Source organism: Arabidopsis thaliana, chromosome 4, assembly GCF_000001735.4.
Source record: "Arabidopsis thaliana chromosome 4, partial sequence".
Taxonomy (NCBI): domain Eukaryota; kingdom Viridiplantae; phylum Streptophyta; class Magnoliopsida; order Brassicales; family Brassicaceae; genus Arabidopsis; species Arabidopsis thaliana.
The window spans coordinates 16,479,686-16,502,178 of NC_003075.7; the positions used below are offsets into that span (position 1 = coordinate 16,479,686).

Genomic DNA, 22,493 nt, shown 5'->3' on the forward strand with positions numbered 1-22,493 from the left:
ATTTACAGTACAAGAAAAGAGAAAACATGTTAGTTATTTTGCTACGTGAATTTAATTTGTCTAATAGATTCTGTTTTTCTGAATTGGCTACAAGAACATCAATAATCCAATAAAATTAAGATTGTCTCAAGAGAAAATAAAATAAAAACACATTGGTTAAGCATATCAATATCCAACAAAAGATTATCTCAAGAGAATACAAATCAAAAAAAAAAATTTTAAAAAGTAGACGAAGTGATCATCATCTACATTATTGATCAAGAAGTTGCAAAAAAAAAAAAGAACACTAAAAGGAAAAAAGAAAAAGAAAGCTAGTTAGGTTTTTGATTCATGGGCTCATTCAAAAGCCCATTGATTCTCCTTACGAACAGCTTCTTCTTCCTCAGGTGTAAAATCATTCTCAATGTTGAAAGTTGAACGAATCTCCTCTGGAGTCTTGCCTTTGATCATGTCCGCAACAGTTTGGCATGTGAGATCAAACAAGCTTTTTATGTTGAGGTAATTCGCAGCAAGGATGAGTTCAAAGATGGTGGATTGTTCGAGATCCATGAACTTCTCGTCCCACTTGTTGAGATCCTCTTCAGAGATAGGATTAGCCTCGTCGACGTGGTATTTCTTGCAGTACTCGATCACTTTCACAAGAATCTTGCTTTCCACGTTTGCAAGAGGGATTCCATCAGCAACGCAATCGTCTTCAACCATATGCGCTATGGTCTGCGATTGGATTGCTACCGCTTCTTCCACCTCAAACGACTGACCATCGGAGCTCATCAACACGATCATCTTCGAAGACATTGTGTGTTCCTTGTGGAGGAGGTTTTTCACTGTGAAGCAAATTTGATGAAAGATTTAAGAATTTAGAGAGCGAACAAATTGTGTTAAGGTGATGAAGTTGTGAAACCCTATGCGTCTTTGTATTTATAAGCCCTAGCTAGAGTCGGTGAGATCAACCATTCCTTTTTTAAGAAGGAAATAGTTATTTTCCTTAACCGAAGAAAATAAGTAAATTATTTGTCGACTCCTTTTCATAAAAGGTAATTTCAGATGAGTAAACCAAAATAAACCGGGTCAAATTTTCATTTTTTTGTTGTAGGTTCGGCTCAAATCCTTATTTTCAGAAAATGTAAATTCAGTAAAGTGAACCAGCTAAACCGGTTTAAATTTACAATAGGCCCAATTATAAAGGTACGGCGTAAAATGTAACAATTTAAGAGGGATATAGATATACATTGGAATATAGGAAACTTTATCCAAAGATAATATTCAGATTCATTTATAAGAAACCAAAAGAAGTCTAGTAGATATAGCCGTTACAGACTATATAATACAATTGAGATAGAATGTGTGTAACCATTATAAACTAATAACAAACTCGATTACACTTAATACAGAGGAAGGAGAGGAGATTAACAAGTAGGCGTAATTAATTAATTACTTACCTCCAAGAGCTAATTGAGCCATTTACATATATACATGGAAGATAAGGGACAAAAAGATGAGTAGAAAAGATAGAGAAGAAGAGACTTTTGGTTCAGTTGCTCCATTCTTCTTCTCTACTTTGTCTGAGCTCACATACTTGTTCATTACTGCTTTACTTCCTCCTCCTCCTCCTCCTCCTCCTCCTCCTCCTCCCGGATATACGCAATTGTTGTAACCTATCAAATTCAGATTCAAGATAATTAAGAAACCCAATTAGTATAATAAAGCATGTAGAAAACCGATTATTTGGTCAATTAAAGCATTTACAAGGCCTAGCTACAATAAAACATAGTAGAAGAGAATTGATCATTACCTTCAACAAACAAAAGCAATTACTAAGTCTTTGTTACAACTTTTTATACTAAGTTACTAAGTTGAAACTACTATTGGTAGGGTGTGAAAGTAACGGGGAGAGAAATCTTACTAGGGTTTTGGGAAGTGACTGTTGCGGTTTTAGAGAAATCGCAGTCTGTAGGCTGCTTAGGAGATTTCTGAAAATACATATTCATGGCATATGCTGCGTGAGAGACCACATTGTTCGGCTCGAAACAAGCCCCTCCTGGTTGTATCGCACCACAGTCTATTCCATGTCCGCACGCCCAATCCAAGCTCGCTTGTAACTCCTCATTCGTTGCACCCTTCTTTGGTACACACCACCCCGACGATGTCACTTTTCCTGATGGTGTCTAATTTTATGATCAAAACATAACCTCACAAATTAAAACATTGTTATTTATCTGCATTTGCGTTTACATGTTATAATAAATTACTTTCCCTAAATAAAAACCACAACTTCTAGTATCTAACCTGACTACTGCTGCTACTCTTGGCAAGGCCAACATCATAGACCATGGAAAGATCAGTTTTGAAAAGCCCGAAAGCCCGTTCTGAAGATGGTCCAGGCTTTAGATTCTCATCATACAGTGCGAAAATGTAAGTGTCAACAGGTTTTCCAGGCATGAGAGGTGTGCCAACCATAGACCTTAGATGAGCTATTAGGTTTCCGTTGTACGCTTTGGCGTTATCCACGCTTGCTCCAACCTCGTTAGCGTCCCCTCTTGACGCCCAACCTGTTTCCGCCACCACAATCTCCACCTTCTCGAATCCCATCGATTTCAAAGCCGAGTGAACCGCATCAACCTAGTAGATAATGAAAACTCAGACACTGTAACTTGTGCTGCAAGCAACGACAATGAACAAAGACTTCCACTACTGCTTTGTTACGAAAACTTATAAATACGACCTGAAACTGAAACGTCACCATTTTTTTTCGTTTGTTTTATTGATTTAAGTCGACGCTGCTTACGTGGAATTAATGATGACTAATGCAAACAAACAAAACAAATGTTTCAAGAAACGTCTAAAAATAACTAGTGCGAATCCAGTCTGTCAGACAATGAGTAAACGAGTGACATGTCATCTCACGCATACTTATTCCCTGAGAAGATAATTATTAACATTAACATCGAATGAATTTAAAAATAAGTATTACAAGTACCAAATAGTATTAAGCAGAATTTATACTTTATAGATTGTGTATGTGAAAGAAAGTGTAATTCAGACACATACGTGACCAACTGTCTTTTGTACTATATATAATAAGAATATAGATTCCTTCTAAATGAAAAAGTAGAGACAGAACAAGTTCCTTGCTACAATCTAGTGCAAAGAAATTTTGAAAATAACATATAATAACCTAAAGTTCAAACTATAGATTCGTCCACGTGAATACAGCCAACTATTATTATTCTCATATTTTTGTGTCAACAACAATAAATTACTAGAAACTAACCGACCTAGATCAACTATGCTTTTAACGTCTACTTTGAAATCATTTAGATATAAAATAGTCCACCAAATTCATAACCAGAGACTAGCAACTTTTGTTAGAGAAATTTAGTTAGTTACCGAACACAAATTAATTGATTAATGTACCTGAGCATCGAACATGTTCGTGTATTTGATTCCGGTTTTGGAGTCGACTCGTCCGGCGTTAGGCTCAAAGAGACAAAACGCCAGCGTTTCGGGTCTCGGGTCACTTTGGTACGCGAAGAACGGGTACGGGTTAATAGCAAAAGGCGAACCAGTGTCGCTTAGAAATTGCAAAATTCCCTTTAAACCGGTTTGATAACCGGCCGCAAATGAACCGCTCGATGGCGGGTCTGAACTACCGAGCACCGTCATCGAGTTCACCGTCGAGACCTTGATTTTCCCGCCGAGAGACACCGCCTCAAGGGCTTTTTGGACATTTTGCATCGCCGGAAGTAGCTGGTTCACCAGATTTGGATCGTTCGACATCAGAATCTGCAATGATCGGAGAAGAATTAGAGAATTTTCCCTAAAGGTTTAAACTTTAACAATTGAATTTTGACGGACCTCGTTGCCGACGGTGATGAGCATGATTTTGGAGGCGGGATAAAAAGGAAGGACATTGGAGTTGATCCATTGAGTAGCGGCGTTAGGATCGGAGGCAAGAGAAGGAACGTCGCCGTTAGCAGCGCCGATGACGATACCGACCCCTGTTCCGGCCAAAGCTTTGATGATGGCGGGATCGGCGCCGTAAAGTCGAACTTTCTGAATTGAAGTGGATTGGAGGAGCTTGACGGTTTCTGAAGGCGGAGGGAGATTGTCGGCGACTTGGCCGTAGTTAACTCCGATGAAAGGCTCTGCATCTGTCGGTAACAAAAAACAGAGGAAGAGAGGAAAAAGGTTAGATGAAGAAAAGAAGAACGACGTCGTAGTGAGGAACTAGAAGATACTTACGTGAGGATGGGAAGTGAGAGAGGAAGATGAGGAGGAAATAGATGGAGATGGAGAGAGCCATTGATGGTGAGAGAGAGAGAGATTTAGGAATTGTGTTGTTGTTGCTGTTGTTACTTAAAGAAGAGGTTTTTTACTGTAACGGTTATATACAAACTCCAAAGACACGTCTTGTGCTTGTTTTTCCACACTACACGTGTTGACTTCTGTTCACAAGTCTTGAGCTTAAGTCTTCGTTTCGGTCTTTATTTTGTAATTTTATACTTTTGATTTTTCTCGTCATCTAATTTGGAAACTGAAAAGTGCTATTTCTGGAGAGGAAATCTTTAGGAGAATCGAAAAGAGAGCATTTGTTTTTTGAGTTTGCTTTTGAAGCATGAGGTATTCCATAGGATGATTAGTATCGCAAAACACATATTTCAGTGTGTAAATACACCATTTGTTCGTTTCCATGCTATTTCTCAGTAGTCCAAGTTAAACATTCTTCAAAGTTTCACCCACAACCACCAATAATTTTAGCTTTCGTGATTCCACAATGTACAACTCACAATTATTATGTTGACTGTGGTCACATCATATACAAAACAAAACCAAAGAAAAAGGTTAAATAAATAACTGCATATTCCAAAAACAGGATTGCAACTTTTTCTATCCATGATAAGTATGATTTGTGCACAACGTCATCAGCAAGGACTCGGGACAAGCCCACAAGTAAAAACAAAAGAAACGAGAAACCCAAATCCAAATCCAAAACCCCAAGGACGAACAAGACACAAGATGATCAGATCACACAAAAAAATCAAAAACCCACAACCTCCAAACCCAAAATTGGGGGATAGAGACAAAAGAAAAAACCAACAAACAAACAAACAGATTCTTTCCTCTATTATAATCTGAAGAAACAAAGTATATGAGTATAAAAAGGCCTGATATTCAAGCACAATCCAGAGTGATAATAGTTTCTCCTTTGCTTAGGCACCTGAATGCGAGACCGGTGTTGTCTCAAACTTCCCTTCAGTAAACACATGATTGTACTGTTGAGGCAGCGCATGTTCCACCTACAATGTTGCAACAAAACAATGTTGAGAATGATTCCTTCCATGAACAGTGTCACACACATGACTATCTTCGTTACAGTGGTGAATGAATCTGAAGAATATAAGAAAACCAAAACGTTTTGATGATTACAAAGAGAGGAAAGCCATACCCAATCTCCATCAGGGGTAGCACCGGGCACCATTACATTGATCTCACTTGATTTGGCTGTTGTTATAGCTGTCTCTAATGAGTCTTTGTTTAGATATAACTGACAGCCAGTTGTGTTGTCCACAGAAACTGTGGGAGCTGAACCCTAGATCAGCCATAGATGAGTAGCAAGAGCAATCAGTGTCTCGGAAAAATGTTGCATATGGTTAGAGCTATATCATGAGCTTGAGAAGCAAAAGAGATGGTCCTTAAGAATATACATCTGCAACCATTAGAAAAGCTTATAGAATCTAGAAAACAAACCTGACATTGCACTTCTACGTTGTTGCAATTCACAATCTCAAATGCAGCAACAACATCCTATACAGACATGTTATATTTTACTTTATTAGAAATCACATAACTGTATACTGTAAGAATGTAAGAGGAAACAGTATTATTCCACTCACCGTGAAAACAACACCCACTTTCGTGCATTTGTCAATGGTGATGTTATTCACTTTTCCTACAGATTAGGCAACAACAGTAAGGGCTTCATAGACTTTTGAGTAGATATCCAACTTTCACAGTGAGATTGGAATGGCGCAAAATTACCTTGTATTTGCAAGACAGAATCTTTGCAACCATATATGTACACAGACTGTTTGGAATCACACTCGCTGATAACCAAGTCCTTCTTCCCAATTTGGTTCTCAACAGCCCACCTAATAATACAGTAGAAGCCAACAATCAGTATTATAGCATTTTGATCATAGTTTTGAAAAACTAAAATATATAGTCATTGTTAGTAAAACCCACTTGCGACCCATTTGAAGTTCCATTTTCGGTGGTCCAGTTTTCGAAAAGGCCGGTTTACTGGTACGAGTTTCCTTCTCAACCGCACTAACAGCTCCAGATCTATCAGCACGGTTCTTTGTCTTCATATCATCCGTCACTTTTCTAAGACCTGGAAAGCAAAGCACAATGATTGTAAGCTACTAATGATTCACATTCTAAATAAACACCATGCCAGAAATATGAAGAGGTACAGCTTCAAACCTACCTGAGGTCACAGCACCCGAGCTGAGTTGCTGGAAAACAGCAGACATCCCTTGTTTCTGGTTTGACGATGATGATGGCTTTGAAGATTCAGCACTGAAGAGGGGTGCTGGTGGAGGAGCAGGAGCACCAGGTGGACCCTTTGCAGGAGCACTAGCAGGTTTCCCTGATGCATTCCATACAGGTCCCAAGGGGTAATGACTTTTGACATATTCCCTTAAACCAGGTAAATAAAGTTCTTTTAAGGCTTTAGCCCACTCCACATGATCTGCGTCTTTGTTACGATACTCCACCAGAACCTGAAGAAGAACATGGAGATCACAGAATTACCACTGTACAAAGAGCATCAAACAGCAATATAAGCTTCTGCAACCTGAACAAGTAACTATAAAGTCCTCGTTCGCTATTGTTTTCCATAAGCTCCTAACATCATAACATATTGAAGCATAGAGATATCGAAGATTAGCACCTTATTGTTGTAAAACTCAGCCATTTGCCAACTTTCTTCCACATGAGCTATTGGCATGCTCATACCTTGCAGACAAAATAACCAAGAAAGAAAATTTACATCATAAAAGTTTCATAAAGTCAGAATCTTTTTCAACATGATCGCTTTTTGCTTACCACAATCTTTCCCAGTGAAAGCAATCCAAGCCAATGCAGATAAACTATCGCATGCAGCCTTCAAGTGATTGAAAAAATCCGACCTTTTTCCTTCAGTCATTGCATTAGCTTTCATTGTAACATCATTCAACGGTTTGAGAAATCCAGCCAATCCAGCGAGGTCAGGCTTCTGTTCAAATCCGAATAAAATAGAAATCAACATCCAAAAGCACAATGACGAACCAAAACGAATTGGTCGATTACACCATGATTCAAAAACTAACCTGAGTTTGCTTGATGCGAACAAGCAGCTCCTTTTGGGAAGCAAAAGCTTCGGCGACTATCTTAGTCACATCTAGAACAGGTCCACCGATTTTCTCAGCGGCGGTCAGAGCCCTACCAACACATTGAGAAATCAGATCTTCATAAGCCAGAATCGATGGATCGGACGACGCGATATCGATTCCGGCGGCGGAGGAGAAATCTCCTCCGCGGGAAAGAGAAACTACTCCTCCTCCGTTGCTTGAGATCCCCTCAAGCCTCGTAACCGCAGCTTCAAGGCGCTTAATCAAATCCTCTTCCATTTTTTCGATCAACAAAAGCTCGAGTTTAGATCTGGATGAAATCGATTTAAGGAATGGATTCTGTTTTCCCTTTTTGCGTGGGGCTAATGATGATGGCGAAGTCAGGAGAATGTGTGATGACACGTGGCCTTTCTTAGATAATTTTACCAATCGCAGGTTAGTGGTCTGGTCGTGGATTGTCGGATCCAAATTCCGACACATGTGTTTGAGCTCGACCCAAACCGGATCCAAAATAGGTTTAAGACCGGATTAAGTTTTTAAACCCGAACTAAACCGTATACCAATCAAATTTCAAAGCAGAGCCGAACAGTTCTTCTCTATAAACCAAATTACCAAATTCCGGTTAGGTCCGGGTCGATATTATTTCTCAGGCCTAAATTGAATGGGAAAATTCACAAGGGAAGAAATGTTCTTAGAGTTCACTGTTTTATTATACAATATATGATATATTTACAAATTACAAGCGATAAATCTGAATTTCATCCTCATATATCTAATTTCACTTTTCCAATTTTCTCTTTTGCATATCAATCCTCTCAATATAAGAACAAACATGGAAACATCTATCAATATATGGCTGTGTAATGAATAGCATCAACGCTCAAGTGTGGTCTTCCCCAAGACATTATTGTTTGCCCAATAATCTTTCTTACTTCGATCTTTCCTGGTTTGATCTGTGTTCCTGTGTGACAACATGAAACTTAAAATCAGTAAATTGCATAAAGGATCAAATCTCTTTTTAGCTTTTGACACACTTACAGGACGGAATGGAAAATCTTCAGCCTCAAGCATGTGAATGATTTGTCCCATCTTTGGTCGTTTACTAGAGTCAAGGTCTATGCAACGCAAACAAACAAGCAAAGCTCTTTTCAAAGCTCTTGGAGGAGGTGATGTCTTGATTTTAGGGTCTATAACTTCTTCTCCACGTCTACTTGCAACCATTCCTTTGAACCAATCCACTAAGTTCATCTGCAAATGTTTCAACAAACAATTATTTGCGTATGGTCTTGGCAGGTAAAGGTTTTGTTACTTACAAACGTTTTCAATTACCTCGCCAGGCGGTCTTGAATAATCAACTGGGCTCCTTCCTGTAATGATCTCCATGAGCAGAACACCGAAACTGTAGACATCACTACACTCATTGAGCATACCAGTACTTGCATATTCCGGTGAAACATATCTGCAGAAAGTTAAAAAGGTGTAAGAAGATAAAATGTAAAGAAACAATATGAGCCTGATAACTGAAAGAAGAGAGGGTATCTATATATATACCCAAAAGTTCCCATCACACGAGTTGTCACGTAGCTTGTTTCAGATCCTAATAACTTGGCCAAACCAAAATCAGACACTTTCGCGTTCCATTTCTTATCGAGCAAGATGTTACTAGATTTCACATCACGGTGCACAACCTTAGGTTCAAGCCCTTCATGTAAATAGGCTAATCTGTTCATCAAAAGGCAGAGTTTCAAAGGCCAATCTTAGCTAAAATGCGAACTGAAAAGAAGAAGTAGAAAACAAAAGAAGTTGCACCCTTTTGCTGTTCCAATGGCTATCTTCATGCGGATATCCCACGTAAGAGGACTCACCGGACCTACATCACCGTGTAACCACTGCTCCAAGTTTCCATTATCAATATATTCATACACAAGCATCCTAATCAAGGAACAAAGAAAGAACTAACTGTTAGATTAATTCCAAATTAGAGTTTACTAATTCATTTGAGTTTGTTTGGATTAGCACCTTTGACTTTGAGCACTGTCAGCACAATATCCCATCAGACCAACCAAGTTCTTATGTCTTACTTTCCCAATTGCTTCTACTTCAACTTTGAACTCCTTCTCCGCCTGACCCCTGAATAGAATTATATTTTACCATCATTTAGCAGATTCATTTCTTATATCAAAATCTACAAAACTGTTTATAAAACAATAATATAAGAGTAAACAAGAAGAGAAAAAGTTTCATCCATGCCTCAGGACCAAAAAATTATTATATATATTTTTTTTTAAATGGCATCAAACTTCCAGTGGTTGTCCTGTAACCAACAACCTGACTCTGCTCAACCTAACAATGAATATAATAGATTTCTGTACCTAGATAAAAGATTTATTCATTTTCTTAACCATAAAATCAATCCATGGAGCTTTGGCTAATCAATCCCAAAGTCAGAACAAAGAAGTGACAATCCCACAAAGCAAACAGAGAAGATTCTTTGCAAGCTATTTGGTTCAATGATATCTCATGTTCCAGCAAGTTTTATACTAGTGAAGACCATCTCATCATCTAAAAAAGGTGACAAACTAAAACAAAAGAGATGATAGAGGTCAAAAGAAAAGGAAAAGATTAAAGAAAGCATTAATAGAGAATAAAGAACAAAGCACAACTAATTAATACTATTTCCTTTTGTTTTACTCTTTTAGCTTCACTACACCTACCTAAAAAAACAGCAATTATATAGTTCAATGGTCGGAAAAACATTTACTATATACTCTGAAATGTCTTTAAGTTACTAATTCAGGAGATAAAATGGTTACAGTTGGACCCTTATTCAATACAGAACTCAAGAATTTCATTGATATATTAAAGTCAATGCAGAGAAAGTGGTACTATCTAATTAAACACTTGTCGGAGAAATATAAAAAATCTAAGTTTCGCCATTTTCTTGGGTTTGAAAGCAACGAAGAAGACAACATTAAAAGCATTTTTAAAACCAAGTAGTAAGTACCAATGAAACCTTGACCCAAGAATTACGGAGTCCGTGAAACGAAGTAAATGAACATTTGTCAGAATGAGGCAATGATATATTTAATATACTACCCGATAAGATCCAAATTTCAAAAAACTTGAATTTTGCTCAAAATGATCTTAATCAAAATTAGTAATAATCATTAAAGACATTACTTGTTGTTAAGGAGATTCTTGACGGCGGCGACAGAACCGTCAGAGAAATCAGCTCTGTAAACGACACCGTACCCTCCTTCACCGATCATGTTATCATCAGAGAAGCCACGTGTCGCAATCTCCAGATCTTTCAAGCTGTACCATTTTCCCCATCCCATTGCCTCAGAAGTACCAACGTCACCGCTCGAAGCCACCGACAAAGTATCAAAACCACTTGTCGCTTCTTTGCTTGTGGCGGAGACAACAACAACAACTTCGTTTCCGATTTTACCCTTGGAATCGTCGGAGTTTATGAATTTGCCGACCGTCTTGATCTCCGAGATTTCTTTAGAGACGAGCGGGATCGAGCCGGAGCTGTGTTTAACGCGCATTCTACGAGCGCGTGAGACGCGATTCAAGCAGACGAAGAGGAAGATCAAGAGTGAGATCAAGAGTATGAAAACAGAACAAATCGCGATGACTAAGTAAAGGTTTAGTCCGAAAACGGAAGGTTTTGTTGTGGAGGACTTGTGAGAACCACCACCAGAGTCCGACATCGCGATCACGGAGTAGAGAAAGTCAAAACTACTTCTCTCAGACGGATTAGTTTGGTTTGCTGGAGATTGTTCCAAGAAAGAGAAACGTTAGGAGCAAACAAACAAAAGAGAAAAGACGATGATGACTGATGAGAGCTTTAACAAAAAAATAAAATGAGAGAGCTCAACGGGTAGAATTGTGAGACTTGAGAGAGTGTTTCCTATTTAAGGCATGCGATTAGTGTTTATTACGAGAATGCCACCGAACGAGTACATATTAATGTATAGTATGTTAATGATAGTCTAACTAAAATTTGGTTTTTATTGAAATAGAATTTTGTAAGAATAATGAGGATCTGTAATATAGCTGGATTTGCATTAAATCGTACGCCGTTGGTAATCGAAATTAGTTAAATAAATGTTTTAGCATATAATGTTGGTGCTTCCGACATGTTTATTGGACAATAATACCATATTTTTTCTTTGGGATCTTAAAAAAATTGAGGAAGAAAATAGTAAAATAGTCAAACTTAGGTTACATCATAATGGGCCAATTCTTTGAGTTGTGATTGATCTCCAAAGATATACATAGATTTACACAAGATCAAAAGAAAAACAATTGGGCCTAAACCCCAAGCCCATATCAACGTCCATTATCATTAAGATTCCTTTTTTTCTTGAAATTTGAAAATTTGAAATTCGATTCAAATCTACTCTCTCTGTTTTTTTCCCATAAAAATCTGAAAAACCAGAAGCTTCTTCATCACTTTTCCTCTTGATATCTTCCATTAGTTGGCCGATACACATGACGCCAAATACATCAATGGCGACTCTTCTCTGTTTTTTAGTTATATCAAACTCCCACCCAACCTGCAGAAGAAAAAATGGTGTCTATAAACACATCCCCTTACGATTTCTTCTCTATCTCTCTCACAGTATCTATATATACGCACACAAACCCAGATTCAGTTTCTCATCAGTATCATCAACAAAAATATCAAAGATTCTGCTTTAGAAACTGTCCATGGATGCTAATGGAGGACCTGTACAGATCCGGACCCAAAACTACGTCAAGCTTGGTTATCACTATCTGATCACTCACTTTTTTAAACTCATGTTCCTCCCTCTAATGGCTGTTTTGTTCATGAATGTCTCATTGTTAAGCCTAAACCATCTTCAGCTCTATTACAATTCCACCGGATTCATCTTCGTCATTACTCTCGCCATTGTCGGATCCATTGTCTTCTTCATGTCTCGACCTAGATCCATCTACCTTCTAGATTACTCTTGCTACCTCCCGCCTTCGAGTCAAAAAGTTAGCTACCAGAAATTCATGAACAACTCTAGTTTGATTCAAGATTTCAGCGAAACTTCTCTTGAGTTCCAGAGGAAGATCTTGATTCGCTCTGGTCTCGGTGAAGAGACTTATTTACCGGATTCTATTCACTCTATCCCTCCGCGTCCTACTATGGCTGCAGCGCGTGAAGAAGCGGAGCAGGTAATCTTCGGTGCACTCGACAATCTTTTCGAGAATACAAAAATCAATCCTAGGGAGATTGGTGTTCTTGTTGTGAATTGTAGTTTGTTTAACCCTACGCCTTCTTTATCCGCCATGATTGTTAACAAGTATAAGCTTAGAGGAAACATTAAGAGCTTTAACCTTGGAGGAATGGGATGTAGTGCTGGTGTTATCGCGGTAGATCTAGCTAGTGATATGTTACAAATCCATAGGAACACTTTTGCTCTTGTGGTTAGTACTGAGAACATCACTCAGAATTGGTATTTTGGTAACAAGAAAGCAATGTTGATCCCTAATTGCTTGTTTAGAGTTGGTGGTTCCGCGGTTCTGCTTTCGAACAAGCCTTTGGATCGAAAACGATCCAAGTATAAGCTTGTTCATACGGTCAGGACTCATAAAGGATCTGATGAGAACGCATTCAATTGTGTGTATCAAGAACAAGATGAGTGTTTGAAAACCGGAGTTTCTTTGTCTAAAGATCTTATGGCTATAGCTGGAGAAGCTTTAAAGACGAATATCACTTCTTTGGGTCCTCTGGTTCTTCCTATAAGCGAGCAGATTCTGTTCTTTGCGACTTTTGTTGCTAAGAGATTGTTCAATGACAAGAAGAAGAAGCCTTACATACCGGATTTCAAGCTTGCTTTAGATCATTTCTGTATTCACGCGGGAGGTAGAGCCGTGATTGATGAGCTAGAGAAGAGTTTAAAGCTTTCTCCAAAACATGTTGAGGCGTCTAGAATGACTTTGCATAGATTTGGAAACACTTCCTCTAGCTCTATATGGTATGAATTGGCTTACACGGAAGCTAAAGGAAGAATGAGGAAAGGAAACAGAGTTTGGCAGATTGCTTTTGGTAGCGGGTTTAAGTGTAACAGCGCGGTTTGGGTGGCTCTTCGCAATGTCGAGCCCTCGGTTAACAATCCTTGGGAACATTGCATCCATAGATATCCGGTTAAGATCGATCTTTGAACTCATAAAAACTAGTAGATTGGTTGGTTGGTTTCCATGTACCAGAAGGCTTACCCTATTAGTTGAAAGTTGAAACTTTGTTCCCTACTCAATTCCTAGTTGTGTAAATGTATGTATATGTAATGTGTATAAAACGTAGTACTTAAATGACTAGGAGTGGTTCTTGAGACCGATGAGAGATGGGAGCAGAACTAAAGATGATGACATAATTAAGAACGAATTTGAAAGGCTCTTAGGTTTGAATCCTATTCGAGAATGTTTTTGTCAAAGATAGTGGCGATTTTGAACCAAAGAAAACATTTAAAAAATCAGTATCCGGTTACGTTCATGCAAATAGAAAGTGGTCTAGGATCTGATTGTAATTTTAGACTTAAAGAGTCTCTTAAGATTCAATCCTGGCTGTGTACAAAACTACAAATAATATATTTTAGACTATTTGGCCTTAACTAAACTTCCACTCATTATTTACTGAGGTTAGAGAATAGACTTGCGAATAAACACATTCCCGAGAAATACTCATGATCCCATAATTAGTCAGAGGGTATGCCAATCAGATCTAAGAACACACATTCCCTCAAATTTTAATGCACATGTAATCATAGTTTAGCACAATTCAAAAATAATGTAGTATTAAAGACAGAAATTTGTAGACTTTTTTTTGGCGTTAAAAGAAGACTAAGTTTATACGTACATTTTATTTTAAGTGGAAAACCGAAATTTTCCATCGAAATATATGAATTTAGTATATATATTTCTGCAATGTACTATTTTGCTATTTTGGCAACTTTCAGTGGACTACTACTTTATTACAATGTGTATGGATGCATGAGTTTGAGTATACACATGTCTAAATGCATGCTTTGTAAAACGTAACGGACCACAAAAGAGGATCCATACAAATACATCTCATAGCTTCCTCCATTATTTTCCGACACAAACAGAGCAATGACGTCCGTTAACGTTAAGCTCCTTTACCGTTACGTCTTAACCAACTTTTTCAACCTCTGTTTGTTCCCGTTAACGGCGTTCCTCGCCGGAAAAGCCTCTCGGCTTACCATAAACGATCTCCACAACTTCCTTTCCTATCTCCAACACAACCTTATAACAGTAACTTTACTCTTTGCTTTCACTGTTTTCGGTTTGGTTCTCTACATCGTAACCCGACCCAATCCGGTTTATCTCGTTGACTACTCGTGTTACCTTCCACCACCGCATCTCAAAGTTAGTGTCTCTAAAGTCATGGATATTTTCTACCAAATAAGAAAAGCTGATACTTCTTCACGGAACGTGGCATGTGATGATCCGTCCTCGCTCGATTTCCTGAGGAAGATTCAAGAGCGTTCAGGTCTAGGTGATGAGACGTACAGTCCTGAGGGACTCATTCACGTACCACCGCGGAAGACTTTTGCAGCGTCACGTGAAGAGACAGAGAAGGTTATCATCGGTGCGCTCGAAAATCTATTCGAGAACACCAAAGTTAACCCTAGAGAGATTGGTATACTTGTGGTGAACTCAAGCATGTTTAATCCAACTCCTTCGCTATCCGCTATGGTCGTTAATACTTTCAAGCTCCGAAGCAACATCAAAAGCTTTAATCTAGGAGGAATGGGTTGTAGTGCTGGTGTTATTGCCATTGATTTGGCTAAAGACTTGTTGCATGTTCATAAAAACACTTATGCTCTTGTGGTGAGCACTGAGAACATCACACAAGGCATTTATGCTGGAGAAAATAGATCAATGATGGTTAGCAATTGCTTGTTTCGTGTTGGTGGGGCCGCGATTTTGCTCTCTAACAAGTCGGGAGACCGGAGACGGTCCAAGTACAAGCTAGTTCACACGGTCCGAACGCATACTGGAGCTGATGACAAGTCTTTTCGATGTGTGCAACAAGAAGACGATGAGAGCGGCAAAATCGGAGTTTGTCTGTCAAAGGACATAACCAATGTTGCGGGGACAACACTTACGAAAAATATAGCAACATTGGGTCCGTTGATTCTTCCTTTAAGCGAAAAGTTTCTTTTTTTCGCTACCTTCGTCGCCAAGAAACTTCTAAAGGATAAAATCAAGCATTACTATGTTCCGGATTTCAAGCTTGCTGTTGACCATTTCTGTATTCATGCCGGAGGCAGAGCCGTGATCGATGAGCTAGAGAAGAACTTAGGACTATCGCCGATCGATGTGGAGGCATCTAGATCAACGTTACATAGATTTGGGAATACTTCATCTAGCTCAATTTGGTATGAATTAGCATACATAGAGGCAAAGGGAAGAATGAAGAAAGGGAATAAAGCTTGGCAGATTGCTTTAGGATCAGGGTTTAAGTGTAATAGTGCGGTTTGGGTGGCTCTACGCAATGTCAAGGCATCGGCAAATAGTCCTTGGCAACATTGCATCGATAGATATCCGGTTAAAATTGATTCTGATTTGTCAAAGTCAAAGACTCATGTCCAAAACGGTCGGTCCTAATTTGATGTATCTGAGTGCCAACGTTTACTTTGTCTTTCCTTTCTTTTATTGGTTATGATTAGATGTTTACTATGTTCTCTCTTTTTCGTTATAAATAAAGAAGTTCAATTCTTCTATAGTTTCAAACGCGATTTTAAGCGTTTCTATTTAGGTTTACATGATTTCTTTTACAAAATCATCTTTAAAATACAGTATATTTTTAGTTTTCATAAAATATTTAAAGAAATGAAAGTTTATAAACATTCACTCCTATTCTCTAATTAAGGATTTGTAAAACAAAAATTTTGTAAGCATATCGATTTATGCGTTTTGTCTTAATTAGCTCACTAAATAATAAATAATAGCTTATGTTGTGGGACTGTTTAATTACCTAACTTAGAACTAAAATCAACTCTTTGTGATTGTTTGTTCATCCAGCTGACCAGCTCTGTCTGCCGTCTAGGTTATGTGAAGAAAGTTATATTCCTGGTTGTTTAGATTTAAATATAAAAATGGATACTTTAGTTTATGTATGATTTTGAATTGTTTAGATTTGAAAGTAGGGAAGCCCATAAAATTCAATTGATAGTTGAATAATTAAAAATGATAAGTGTCAGAGAGTTGGAGCAGTCCCCGATGAGCCTACATCAGCCAAAAAAAGACACTCATATTTTCATTCTTTTTTTTGGCTAAAACTCACCTTATATATCTGTTTATTTCAAAAGATGCGTTTTTCTTACTTTTTACAACATGAAATCTTTTATTTTAAGGAAATTATAGTAACTAACCGTAGAATACAAAAGAATGAAAAAACTAACTATGGAGCAACGGGTCAGAGACAATTTTTATACATTTTTCATTTATATAACAATAACTCATTTATCATTAAATCATTTTTATAACAATAACTAGTAACCATAAAAAATATAAATACTTCTTGGATGTTAAGAAAAAAAAACAATTCTTCTTTTGACGAAAAAGACTTCTTAGGAAAGTTGTATACCTTTAAAATACATGCAAGTTATATGAAAGTTTATAAAATTCACAACTCTTCTTTATTTTAAAACCCAAAAAAAAAAAAAAAAAAAAAGTCCTCTTATTTATACGTCTAATTCCCATGCATATATCGAGAATAACCCATCATATAGGAATTAGGCTCCCATCATGTGATCATGATTCATGAGTCATGACCATTGGATCTCCCCTCATTATTGTTCCATCAGAAATTTCTACGTCGATGATATGTTTCTAATTCTAATTTTTTTTACAGCAATTTCTAATTCTAATTAAGAACTCTCCCATATACAAATTGATATAGATATCTTTTAGTAAGTTAGTAACAACACTTAATTAAACATAGATAAATATACGTGCACAGATCAATTCTCCAGTTTAAGGAAAGAAATTGGATAGATGTATTTAAATACTTTTGTATAAATAATATAACTATCTCCAATACAACACACCGAATCAAATGTCAACATCTACATACATGTCGACATGAATTTATGAACATATATGTACAAGGTGATGGGGAACCCACAAATTAGGTGTGTGGCTTTACTTTTTTTAGTGTATGCATGTATAGTATGATAGGGAGGGAAATAGCTGATCATCATCTTCTATGGACTTAGTCCAAATTCATCACATCAAAAGGCAACGACCATGTCTTTGTTTCTAACAACTTTACACCCTCCCCTTTCCTTATCTACTAACTCCATGTATCTGCTTTAAAGGTTAATATATAACTGGACTAAGCAAAATAAAAGAGAGTTGGGTTTTCATTATAGAATCGAGAAGATTTCATGTCCCTATATCAATCACATAAAGCGTTTTCCAATAACATAAAAAGTCGGATAAATGAAAATATTTGAGAATCTAAAACAATGTCATATATACTTTAATGGAAGGTCCTTTTCTTCGAAATATTTGCTCACCGAAATCGGTGAAAGTGATCTAAGACTAAAACTAACTTGTGAGTAATTCATGTGATGGGCCTTCTGCATCGAAAAAGAGCATGGCGATCACGTGGCAGCCTCTCTTGCGCCGTCTCAGTATTAGCCTATCACGATAGAGTAAGCCAATGTATACAGCATGGCGATCAGACACATGATGATGATCGATCTGAATAACAAGATTCCGAAGGATGTAATAAATTCATGTGAACAGTGCTTCGTAGCTAAACTAAGACCAGAGCTATTGAAATGAGGTAAAGTGTTTTCTTTGTAACCCCATTTTAATTAGGTGAAATATCTAGCGCACACACCAATCTGATTCATATAATCATAACTAGCTTGTAAACTACAAAATTATTTTTCATTGTGTTACAACTAGACCATTCCCACGTGACCATTCACGTGCTCCTATAATGAAAGAAACCTAAAGAAGAGACGCTCCAATTCGCATAGACATCCCAAGCTTATCCTTTCTTAGTGAATCAAGATCCAATTTACACTATAATACATGCATATATTACGTAATAAATGTTTTATAAGTTTTCTGTGTCACTCACTATTTTTAGTTATTTTCTCAATTTTCAATCATCGCAAATATCAATTATCACAAAACATATAAAGTTTCCAGATTTGTATATGGGCCTACCTTATTAGATGCGATGAATATGGACTAAGTACAGAGCTGATGGTTTTTGTTATAAATATCGTTTCCTCTTCTACCCTCACCTTTACTCTGTTTCTTTCTCCACTCTCTCTCTCTCTCGTTGCAAGCAACTTGTTTTCTGAATCCAAAGAAGACGATAACGATGAATGGAGCTATAGGAGGTGACCTTTTGCTCAATTTTCCTGACATGTCGGTCCTAGAGCGCCAAAGGGCTCACCTCAAGTACCTCAATCCCACCTTTGATTCTCCTCTCGCCGGCTTCTTTGCCGATTCTTCAATGATTACCGGCGGCGAGATGGACAGCTATCTTTCGACTGCCGGTTTGAATCTTCCGATGATGTACGGTGAGACGACGGTGGAAGGTGATTCAAGACTCTCAATTTCGCCGGAAACGACGCTTGGGACTGGAAATTTCAAGAAACGGAAGTTTGATACAGAGACTAAGGTTCGTGTGTAAAGAAAACTTAAGTTTAAGTTCTATAAATGAAAAAGAAAACAGATCTTACTTTGAGATTTGGCTTATCTGTTTCTTCTGTGTGTGCTTTTAGGATTGTAATGAGAAGAAGAAGAAGATGACGATGAACAGAGATGACCTAGTAGAAGAAGGAGAAGAAGAGAAGTCGAAAATAACAGAGCAAAACAATGGGAGCACAAAAAGCATCAAGAAGATGAAACACAAAGCCAAGAAAGAAGAGAACAATTTCTCTAATGATTCATCTAAAGTGACGAAGGAATTGGAGAAAACGGATTATATTCATGTTCGTGCACGACGAGGCCAAGCCACTGATAGTCACAGCATAGCAGAACGAGTAAGAGAGCCTCATTAACTAAAATTCATTAACTTTGTTTTTTGTGTAATCATTGAGACTAATTATTAAAGTATTAAATTTGTGAAGGTTAGAAGAGAAAAGATCAGTGAGAGAATGAAGTTTCTACAAGATTTGGTTCCTGGATGCGACAAGATCACAGGCAAAGCAGGGATGCTTGATGAAATCATTAACTATGTTCAGTCTCTTCAGAGACAAATCGAGGTCTGAAAATTATTTCCATTTATAGAAAATATGTTTTAAAGACTAATTTTGCATTACCTTCCTAATTTGTTATCAAAATATTGTTTAAAACAGTTCTTATCGATGAAACTAGCAATTGTGAATCCAAGGCCGGATTTTGATATGGATGACATTTTTGCCAAAGAGGTTAGTCATTGATTTGTTTATGCTTATATGAAAAACAAAACTTTAAAGGCTATTTATAGATGAGCTAAAATACGCCATGTGGATTCAAAACCAGGTTGCCTCAACTCCAATGACTGTGGTGCCATCTCCTGAAATGGTTCTTTCCGGTTATTCTCATGAGATGGTTCACTCTGGTTATTCTAGTGAGATGGTTAACTCCGGTTACCTTCATGTCAATCCAATGCAGCAAGTGAATACCAGTTCTGATCCATTGTCATGCTTCAACGTAAGTCATATTTTTAATACTCTTTCATTATGATCTATCCTTTAGTTTAACTTTGGATATGATAATTTTTTACTAAATATGTTTTGATTGTTACAGAATGGCGAAGCTCCTTCGATGTGGGACTCTCATGTGCAGAATCTCTATGGCAATTTAGGAGTTTGATTAAGAAACCAATCCACAACATAACAATGTTCCCTAATTCAAATTATTCATCGGAAGAGAGAGCAAACCAGTAGCTGTTATTTACTAATTCCACTAGATTATTGACTTGAGATCCCCCGCCCATTAGTTGATGTATCAAAGAGTGTAGACATTATTGTGTATAATTTGCAAACCAGTCCAGTAATATATTTCTTATCGGTGGACTTGTGTCTTTAATTCAAGGTGTGTTCTCATCTTCTTGTGGTGAATGATCATCCATTAGTATTTTTTTTTTTAGTATACAATGCCACAAGTCATGCGACCATGAAATCAAGAAACAAGACACCAGTCGTTTAACGTTATGTTTTACATCTTATCACTAACAATCTTCTAATCTATGTTTTGGTTACTTTGAAAAAGCGGGACTAATCCCAAATTTAAAGCAATTGAATAAACAACACCTGTTAAGCGTGGCGGACAAAACGACGACAATGTAAGAGAACTGAGTCAGAGATTAAAACCTATGACCAACCCATTGGAACTAAACTATCCTAATTCTCTATACGGAGAGTATATATAAATGGAGGAGGAGAAGAAGAAGAGCAGAGTTTTGATCATCGGAGCAACAGGAAGATTAGGGAACTATTTGACCCGTTTCAGCATCGAATCGGGTCACCCGACTTTCGCTCTCATCAGAAACACCACTCTCTCCGATAAGCTGAAATCTCTCTCCGACGCCGGCGTTACCCTCCTCAAAGTCTCTCTCTTTGCAATATCTCTGTAATTTCCTCATTAGGGTTCTTCTGTAGATTCTTATTGGGGGACTTCTCTTTGAAAAAGTCTTGGCTTTTTTTGCTTGTTTTCATTTGGATTTGGTTTTTGATGGGTTCTAGGGTTCATTGGAGGATGAAGGAAGCTTAGCAGAAGCAGTGAGTAAAGTAGATGTGGTGATCTCTGCAATTCCATCAAAACATGTTCTTGATCAGAAACTCCTCGTCAGAGTTATCAAACAAGCTGGTTCCATCAAGGTCTCTTCTTATATCTTAATCATGGATTTTTTTTTGTTACACCAATTCGATCATGTCTTAAGTATAGATCACATTGTAGTATTGTTTAATATTGTTCTTGAATTTACTTTTGGCTGATGATGAGATTGAGAGGATAGATATCTAACTAGAGCAGAACATGGATTAATTACTGTTGCAGAGGTTTATTCCTGCTGAATATGGAGCAAATCCTGATAAAACTCAAGTCTCGGATCTTGATCATGACTTCTATTCGAAGAAATCAGAGATTAGGCATATGATAGAATCAGAGGGGATTCCATATACATACATTTGCTGCGGACTGTTCATGAGAGTTCTACTTCCATCGCTTGTGCAACCGGGGCTTCAATCTCCTCCAACAGATAAAGTCACAGTTTTTGGAGATGGAAACGTTAAAGGTTTGTCCTTATTGCTCAATTCTATAGCTACAAGTTTTTGCAAATATACAATCTTGTGGTCTGAAATTTGAGTGTTTCTTTTTTCTGTGTTGTTTTGTGTATAGCTGTTTTCGTGAATGATGTCGATGTTGCAGCATTTACTATCAAGACGATAGATGATCCTCGAACACTGAATAAGACCTTGTACCTTAGCCCGCCCGGAAACATATGTTCCATGAATGATCTTGTCGAGCTCTGGGAGGGCAAGATTGAGAAGAAGCTTGAGAAAACGTTTGCTACAGAGAATCAACTTCTCAAGAAGATCAAAGGTTCATCATCATAACATCATCAGCACATCTACTAACATATTTGCAAAACTGTTTTTTTAAACTTGAGCTTTGTGTTTCTATGATGCAGAAACTCCATATCCGGATAACATGGAGATGGTATTCATATACTCTGTCTTTATCAAAGGAGATCACACATACTTCGACATCGAGTCTTGTGGTGGAGTGAATGGTACTGAGCTTTACCCTGATGTCAAATACATGACCGTGAGCGAGTTTCTTGATACTCTTCTCTAGAATTATAAACCAAACAGCAAAGGGATCACTCTCATTTTTCAGAGTTTACCTTTTACACTTCCAAAATTTCTCTGTTTTTGAGGGCTGAATCAATCTATCTCATGTAGCACTATCTTTACCCTATTGATCTGAGTTTCGACCTTAATCGTGTAACACATTACTTCTGCAGTTCTGATGATGGTAAACCTCAACTGTTTACATGGTAACAAGATCATAGGTATTAGGTTCATGCCTTGATGTCTTGAA

At 37.6% G+C, this 22,493-nt stretch overlaps 8 protein-coding genes across 11 annotated transcripts; 4 read left to right on the forward strand and 4 right to left on the reverse strand.

Moving 5' to 3' along the window:
- Positions 1-322: 322 nt before the first annotated feature.
- SK12 (SKP1-like 12) lies at positions 323-931 on the reverse strand. The gene has a single exon (NM_119612.2). It carries the CDS (start codon positions 793-795, stop codon positions 337-339), a length of 459 nt encoding a protein of 152 aa, NP_567967.1. The 5' UTR covers positions 796-931; the 3' UTR covers positions 323-336.
- A 270-nt stretch (positions 932-1,201) lies between these two features.
- AT4G34480 (O-Glycosyl hydrolases family 17 protein) lies at positions 1,202-4,546 on the reverse strand. 3 transcript variants are annotated; one of them, NM_119613.8, is made up of 6 exons: positions 4,243-4,546; positions 3,856-4,151; positions 3,415-3,783; positions 2,287-2,619; positions 1,904-2,165; positions 1,202-1,655 (listed from the first exon to the last, which is right to left on the reverse strand). In NM_119613.8, the coding sequence occupies exons 1-6, from the start codon at positions 4,301-4,303 to the stop codon at positions 1,462-1,464; spliced, it is 1,515 nt and encodes a 504-aa protein (NP_195174.6). In that variant the 5' UTR covers positions 4,304-4,546; the 3' UTR covers positions 1,202-1,461. The 3 variants fall into 3 exon arrangements, with proteins under 3 accessions (NP_195174.6, NP_001328502.1, NP_001328503.1); NM_001342285.1 differs by having other exon boundaries at positions 1,207-1,655; positions 1,904-2,619; positions 4,243-4,419; NM_001342286.1 differs by having other exon boundaries at positions 1,249-1,655; positions 3,856-4,349.
- A 238-nt stretch (positions 4,547-4,784) lies between these two features.
- CAP1 (cyclase associated protein 1) lies at positions 4,785-7,889 on the reverse strand. Of its 2 annotated transcripts, none has more exons than NM_119614.6 (10): positions 7,371-7,848; positions 7,108-7,276; positions 6,953-7,017; positions 6,488-6,782; positions 6,244-6,391; positions 6,040-6,149; positions 5,895-5,950; positions 5,749-5,805; positions 5,447-5,590; positions 4,785-5,297 (listed from the first exon to the last, which is right to left on the reverse strand). In NM_119614.6, exons 1-10 carry the CDS (start codon positions 7,668-7,670, stop codon positions 5,211-5,213), a joined length of 1,431 nt encoding a protein of 476 aa, NP_195175.1. In that variant the 5' UTR covers positions 7,671-7,848; the 3' UTR covers positions 4,785-5,210. The 2 variants fall into 2 exon arrangements, with proteins under 2 accessions (NP_195175.1, NP_001329504.1); NM_001342287.1 differs by having other exon boundaries at positions 4,804-5,297; positions 7,371-7,889.
- Positions 7,890-8,017: 128 nt separating this feature from the next.
- On the reverse strand, positions 8,018-11,369 carry AT4G34500 (Protein kinase superfamily protein). The gene is made up of 7 exons (NM_119615.5): positions 10,572-11,369; positions 9,411-9,521; positions 9,201-9,323; positions 8,943-9,113; positions 8,721-8,850; positions 8,430-8,639; positions 8,018-8,352 (listed from the first exon to the last, which is right to left on the reverse strand). The coding sequence occupies exons 1-7, from the start codon at positions 11,105-11,107 to the stop codon at positions 8,320-8,322; spliced, it is 1,314 nt and encodes a 437-aa protein (NP_195176.2). The 5' UTR covers positions 11,108-11,369; the 3' UTR covers positions 8,018-8,319.
- Positions 11,370-12,006: 637 nt separating this feature from the next.
- KCS17 (3-ketoacyl-CoA synthase 17) lies at positions 12,007-14,077 on the forward strand. Its single transcript, NM_119616.3, has one exon. It carries the CDS (start codon positions 12,111-12,113, stop codon positions 13,572-13,574), a length of 1,464 nt encoding a protein of 487 aa, NP_195177.1. The 5' UTR covers positions 12,007-12,110; the 3' UTR covers positions 13,575-14,077.
- A 442-nt stretch (positions 14,078-14,519) lies between these two features.
- On the forward strand, positions 14,520-16,157 carry KCS18 (3-ketoacyl-CoA synthase 18; the record flags this gene model as incomplete). Its single annotated transcript, NM_119617.2, has 1 exon — positions 14,520-16,157. The coding sequence occupies one exon, from the start codon at positions 14,520-14,522 to the stop codon at positions 16,038-16,040; it is 1,521 nt and encodes a 506-aa protein (NP_195178.1). The 3' UTR covers positions 16,041-16,157.
- A 2,548-nt stretch (positions 16,158-18,705) lies between these two features.
- Positions 18,706-20,489, forward strand: CIB1 (cryptochrome-interacting basic-helix-loop-helix 1). The gene is made up of 6 exons (NM_119618.3): positions 18,706-19,083; positions 19,187-19,447; positions 19,535-19,669; positions 19,763-19,834; positions 19,929-20,099; positions 20,196-20,489. The coding sequence occupies exons 1-6, from the start codon at positions 18,781-18,783 to the stop codon at positions 20,259-20,261; spliced, it is 1,008 nt and encodes a 335-aa protein (NP_195179.2). The 5' UTR covers positions 18,706-18,780; the 3' UTR covers positions 20,262-20,489.
- AT4G34540 (NmrA-like negative transcriptional regulator family protein) lies at positions 18,706-22,489 on the forward strand. Its single transcript, NM_119619.2, has 10 exons — positions 18,706-19,083; positions 19,187-19,447; positions 19,535-19,669; positions 19,763-19,834; positions 19,929-20,099; positions 20,196-20,997; positions 21,134-21,268; positions 21,447-21,684; positions 21,789-21,992; positions 22,081-22,489. The coding sequence occupies exons 6-10, from the start codon at positions 20,821-20,823 to the stop codon at positions 22,245-22,247; spliced, it is 921 nt and encodes a 306-aa protein (NP_195180.1). The 5' UTR covers positions 18,706-19,083; positions 19,187-19,447; positions 19,535-19,669; positions 19,763-19,834; positions 19,929-20,099; positions 20,196-20,820; the 3' UTR covers positions 22,248-22,489.
- The last annotated feature ends 4 nt before the right edge of the window (positions 22,490-22,493 follow it).

Bases quoted from the DNA above. Each gene is read 5' to 3' on its own strand.
- AT4G34540 (NM_119619.2), top strand. From the start codon at position 20,821: ATGGAGGAGGAGAAGAAGAAGAGCAGAGTTTTGATCATCGGAGCAACA. The intron at 20,998-21,133 runs GTCTCTCTCTTT...GATGGGTTCTAG, and splicing joins CCGGCGTTACCCTCCTCAAA to GGTTCATTGGAGGATGAAGG. The intron at 21,685-21,788 runs GTTTGTCCTTAT...TTTTGTGTATAG, and splicing joins TGGAGATGGAAACGTTAAAG to CTGTTTTCGTGAATGATGTC.
- AT4G34500 (NM_119615.5), bottom strand. From the start codon at position 11,107: ATGTCGGACTCTGGTGGTGGTTCTCACAAGTCCTCCACAACAAAACCT. The intron at 8,640-8,720 runs GTAATTGAAAAC...AAACATTTGCAG, and splicing joins ATTCAAGACCGCCTGGCGAG to ATGAACTTAGTGGATTGGTT. The intron at 8,353-8,429 runs GTAAGTGTGTCA...GTTGTCACACAG, and splicing joins AAGATTTTCCATTCCGTCCT to GAACACAGATCAAACCAGGA.
- CIB1 (NM_119618.3), top strand. From the start codon at position 18,781: ATGAATGGAGCTATAGGAGGTGACCTTTTGCTCAATTTTCCTGACATG. The intron at 19,084-19,186 runs GTTCGTGTGTAA...GTGTGCTTTTAG, and splicing joins AGTTTGATACAGAGACTAAG to GATTGTAATGAGAAGAAGAA. The intron at 19,670-19,762 runs GTCTGAAAATTA...TGTTTAAAACAG, and splicing joins CTCTTCAGAGACAAATCGAG to TTCTTATCGATGAAACTAGC.
- CAP1 (NM_001342287.1), bottom strand. From the start codon at position 7,871: ATGTGTCGGAATTTGGATCCGACAATCCACGACCAGACCACTAACCTG. The intron at 7,277-7,370 runs GTTAGTTTTTGA...GGATTTGAACAG, and splicing joins TTCGCATCAAGCAAACTCAG to AAGCCTGACCTCGCTGGATT. The intron at 7,018-7,107 runs GTAAGCAAAAAG...TTTGTCTGCAAG, and splicing joins TTTCACTGGGAAAGATTGTG to GTATGAGCATGCCAATAGCT.
- KCS17 (NM_119616.3), top strand. From the start codon at position 12,111: ATGGATGCTAATGGAGGACCTGTACAGATCCGGACCCAAAACTACGTC.
- AT4G34480 (NM_119613.8), bottom strand. From the start codon at position 4,303: ATGGCTCTCTCCATCTCCATCTATTTCCTCCTCATCTTCCTCTCTCAC. The intron at 4,152-4,242 runs GTAAGTATCTTC...TGTTACCGACAG, and splicing joins CTCTCACTTCCCATCCTCAC to ATGCAGAGCCTTTCATCGGA. The intron at 3,784-3,855 runs GTCCGTCAAAAT...CGATCATTGCAG, and splicing joins TCATCACCGTCGGCAACGAG to ATTCTGATGTCGAACGATCC.
- SK12 (NM_119612.2), bottom strand. From the start codon at position 795: ATGTCTTCGAAGATGATCGTGTTGATGAGCTCCGATGGTCAGTCGTTT.